The sequence below is a fragment of the Ceratosolen solmsi genome, unplaced genomic scaffold (genome assembly GCF_000503995.2).
Source record: "Ceratosolen solmsi marchali unplaced genomic scaffold, CerSol_1.0 scaffold11, whole genome shotgun sequence".
Lineage (NCBI taxonomy): Eukaryota > Metazoa > Arthropoda > Insecta > Hymenoptera > Agaonidae > Ceratosolen > Ceratosolen solmsi.
Genome location: NW_011948416.1, coordinates 13,453,578 through 13,458,263, shown reverse-complemented (window position 1 = coordinate 13,458,263; position 4,686 = coordinate 13,453,578). Strand labels below are relative to the sequence as shown.

General features: G+C 33.8%; 1 protein-coding gene across 1 annotated transcript; it reads left to right on the top strand.

Moving 5' to 3' along the window:
• The first annotated feature begins 3,765 nt into the window (after nt 1-3,765).
• Nucleotides 3,766-4,570, top strand: UQCR-Q (Ubiquinol-cytochrome c reductase ubiquinone-binding protein). The gene is made up of 3 exons (XM_011495952.1): nt 3,766-3,864; nt 4,154-4,318; nt 4,389-4,570. Exons 2-3 carry the CDS (start codon nt 4,165-4,167, stop codon nt 4,481-4,483), a joined length of 249 nt encoding a protein of 82 aa, XP_011494254.1. The 5' UTR covers nt 3,766-3,864; nt 4,154-4,164; the 3' UTR covers nt 4,484-4,570.
• The last annotated feature ends 116 nt before the right edge of the window (nt 4,571-4,686 follow it).

Here is a 4,686-nt window from a genome sequence, read left to right as displayed (position 1 = left end):
ATGGCGTTCGATCGTCACTTTTATAAAGGCTCACTTCTTACTCTCTCAATAGAGAATCCAAGGTAAATCAACGGTATCCACTTACGACTCTTGTCCTCCCGACAATCGGCTGCCTCTACAACCCTAGTAATAACTCCATCTCTCTCGCACTCACACTCTCCCCCTTCTATCGTGGCTGACGACGACGTATGCACTCGTCGCACAATCGTCCTTTCCTATCGCGACTCCCCGCAATTCTGTTTCTCTTTTATGCCGTGTCCTCGAATATCGTCCTCGAATTGCAAACGTCTACAGAGAGGCGCTCGCTACTTGTCCGGGATAATAACGACCCTTGCTCATATGCACCTACTCGCTTTCGAAATGACTAGAAGAGCGATTGGAAGAAGCAAGAGCTAGGAACGAATGCATATTCCTTTGCTCTCGTCAATTGGACTCGATGTCATTTTTAGACGTTTTTGGACACAAATTGTCCGAGGAATGTCCTGGTAAATCGCTAAAATCGCCGACTTATTCATAAAACGCGATCCTGGATAAAACGGGACCTCGTCGAAATACGAATTGCCAAATCTGTCCACAATTGTTACTAACTTGTAACTAGCAGTCCCTCGCGGCTATTCATCGAACTATCGAGGCGAGTGAGTATCCAACAGCGCCAAGGGGAAAGTCTGGAGGATGGTAGCGAAGAAGGAGAACACGTGCGCGTGTACGGTAGATTTTCTACGTGAACGAAGTAGTGAGACTACGATATGCGACATAATAGACGAGAAGAATGAAAACCTCGTAAGCCTGCTTCGCAAGAGAAAATCAACGAGTCGTCCGCGAGAAGACGACCTGTTGAGCCAACGAGACGATTCTTTCGCTCTACTGTGTACGTATGCGTTCATGGGCCCCCGTGCCTATCTGTATGCATATGTGCTCAAAGTTGCGATATCACAGGATATGGCTTATGTTAGTAGTCAATTCTAAAATAATATTCGCAACACTCGTCGTATGCAATAAAATAGAATGACATTTTTTTTTTTGTTTTTTTTTTTTGTTTTGGAATTCTGTTTGTCCTTCTGTTTTCTTTTTAAATAAACTAACACCGATGATTCTTTTCTTTGCCATACATTTTAATTTCAATTTCCTCGGATGATCTACAAGAGAGGGCCTCTTGAATTATAGCACATTCATCTTCTAATTGTTACAAAAAAAAAGAATCCATACCTTATCTTTTATTTAATCCTACTTTAGCCATTATAATTCCATGTGAGCGCTAACCTTGAAATTACTTACTTTGTATTTGGATATTTTGATTATTGCTTTTTTCTATGACTGAAAATGTTACGGAAATAAAAAAAAAAAAAAAAAAAAAAACTTCAAATTATCCGTTTATTTTAAAAACTGTAAAGATTAGGTGCCGATTTATAGCATAAATGTTTTTTGCACTTATACCGAGACGCGAAGGCTAGTACAATTACTTTAAAATAATCTACAAATATATAATATAATTTATATTATAAATGTCTTAAACCATTACTCCCGATTCAACTTCATAATACTTTACGCCTCATAATTGTAAACAATGTATTCTTCTTAATTATTAAAACAGAACTATCGATAAAGATTATTATAAAAATTATGCTTGAGTATGTGGAAATTGGTCTATGTGTTATGAGAAAGTAGATTCATAATTTTCAATTTATACGGCGAAAGAATTAAATTTTAAAATGTAGCAGAAAATTTTTATAGATTTTCGCTCTTTTATCCTTTCATCTCAACATTATAAACGTATTTCATAATTGAAACTCTGAAACAAATGATCGTAAGACATTCTTATTTATATTATTGATTTGAAAATTTACTTTAAAAGACTTTCATGTCTAAGAATTGTATTAATTAAGTTATTTATTTGAAAGTAAAGTAAGTCGTATTTAATACATCTATAATAAAAAATAAGCGAAATATCTACGAATTACGTAGGTTAAGATAAAAACTCAATTAAAAAAAAAAAATATATATATATATATATATATATATATATATGGAGACAGTGACATAATAATAATTAAAAGAATAAATTTATTAATAAGAATAATGAATAATTCCTTGTTTGCGAGCATCAAGAAATTTCGAAATCTATTGTGCGCGCAATACTTAACGCATATGGCTTTCCTCTAAAACTGGGAGAAGATGATTAAGAAGAAAAATATTTTAATTAACCATTTAAGAATGTGCTTATAAATTTTTTTTATTTAAATTTAAAACGATATAATCGCGTGATCATCGATATGTTTATCTATACTAAGCAAATTTATAACATTATATGCCAGAAATTTTGTTTTAAGTCATTTATAAAAGGTTGGCTTATGCATCGTGCCAAATTATTATGATTATTAATTACTTATTTTGTTGTTGTTATTATTAATAACATTGTAAAAGTTAAGGATGTAAAAAATGAGCGTATATAAATGAAAGGGGACGATAAATTTTCGTGTGTTTCATTATATGTTGAAGAAAATTCAGTTTTTGGAATTGATGGTAATTATGAAATTTTTAAAAATAGATAATAACATGCTGAACAAAATAGCCTTGGTGTTTATTAATTTTATTTATGAATTTGCCATTTATCTAAATTCATAATGTAATTATCCTTTTCCATTATTAAATAAAAACATTGTTTATTTGAGTAGACGTTTGGCAAAAAAAAGTATGATTATATATTTACGCAAATTCTGCGCACACGCACTCAATACATTGAGTATTTACGTAAATTATTCGAAGCGTCCAGAATTAATTTTTTGTTATTGTTGTTGTTGTTGTTGTTGTGTTGGTGGTGGTAGTGTTGTTCTTGTTGCCGTTGTTATCATTTATTGTTATTATCGAAACCTCAAACTACAAATAAATAGATTTTTTATCTTGAAAAATGAAAAAGATTTAAATAAAATTAAATGCAAATTAAGATATTTAATAGAGATCTACAATAAGAAATACAGATGTTGTTTTTGTATATTGACGAGTGTTCTCCCAAGAGCACACACACACACACACACACACACACACACACACACAAACAAACACACAAACACACACATTTCAGAATTGTAAGCGTTGATTAAAAATCCTGCGCAATACTTCACAGTTTCTAATTGATATTAATAAAATGGTTATTACTATGAAGTAAAAGTTTAAAAACTCGACGAGTAGCAGCAAATATTCCTACTAATTATAATATACATTTATCGAGCGTATTCTCGTGCACTGGCCCTTATTGCACTTAATATTATGGTGCTAAACGTACTTAAAATTTTCAAGGCACTTTTTCCGTATTAAAGCATCGTAAGTAATTTTCGGCCGTCTAGCGTCTCTCTTTCTAATGCTATAAAATTCGTTGATGCGCGCGTACGCTTAGACCAATGGGAGGGCAGTATCGCGCCATGAAAAATCGCACACGAAAAATCGCACACGAAATTCTGATATAAGAATCGAGGGCCAAGTTGAGCCTACGGCATTAATCAACAGCATAAGCATGCACGCATGCAAATACTCCCTCTCTCTCTCTCTCTCTCTCTCTCTCTCTTTAGACTTTCCAATGGCTTATGCGCTAGAGATGACGAGGCGTGCGACAGGTCAAGTCAGTACGTGCAAACTAGCGACTTGGAAGGAATAACGCATTGGCATTCTTAAATCGTCGCTCCTTTTGCACGAGGCGTTCGATTGGTTGATGTATTGGACTGGCGTTTTGAATTGCCCGCCTTGGAAATATTGGCGTTGAAAATCGGGCATTAACGTGACTTCCAGATTATGTGGCGTGAAATCAGCTGCAGTGTTGAGTGATCGTTGAATGGTTCACTATTTTGTAATTGAGCCGAGGTTGTACGCAAAGTAAGTGAAGAAATTAATAGATCATTATATAATCGTTCGTTGTAATATATCGAGGTGCTTTTAATTGAAATCGCAAATACGAGTTGCATTGATGCTGTCAGTTTGTTAATGTAGAACCTAAAAATTTTCGAATTCGTGATTGTGGTTATGTAAGGAGTTTTGTTGTTCGATCGACGTCCTTATGGGAATAAATAAATAATTGTTTGTTTGCTTGTTTGTCTGTGTGCGCGCGCGTATATATAAGTATATGCTTATTATAATTGTTTGTGTAAACGAATTATTTTTTTAGATAGCAGAAAGATGCATATGGTTTTTGGGAATTTGGCGAAAATCACTAGGGTGATTTACTATAGATTGAGCCCGTATGAGCAAAAGCCTTTTGTCGGAATAATCAAACATGGCTTTCCAAATGTACTACGCAGATTGCAGGAAAATATTTTCATAGTTACACCCCGTAAGTATCGTGGATAATGATGTATAGTCCCGATGATAATGTATTATCACCTTGTCTTAAAAATTTTTAGCTTTCATCTTTACCACCTTACTGATGAGCTGGGCCGACTCCAAAAATCTCGAATTGTCCGTAAAGAACCCGAAGGATTACGAGCACGAAAAATAAATATAGACTGTAACCAAATTCATTAGTTGATAATGTATAGTGTGAAATATTTATTGAAAAGTTAATGATGCAAGATTGTCGGCGACGTCAAATATAAATAAAGAAATAAATTCAAAGAATGTATCGACGTGGCTCTGAAATATAGAAAGGTGTCATGAAAAGTAAATTGTTGGATGTATTGTTGTATTTATTGTCACTTGAGA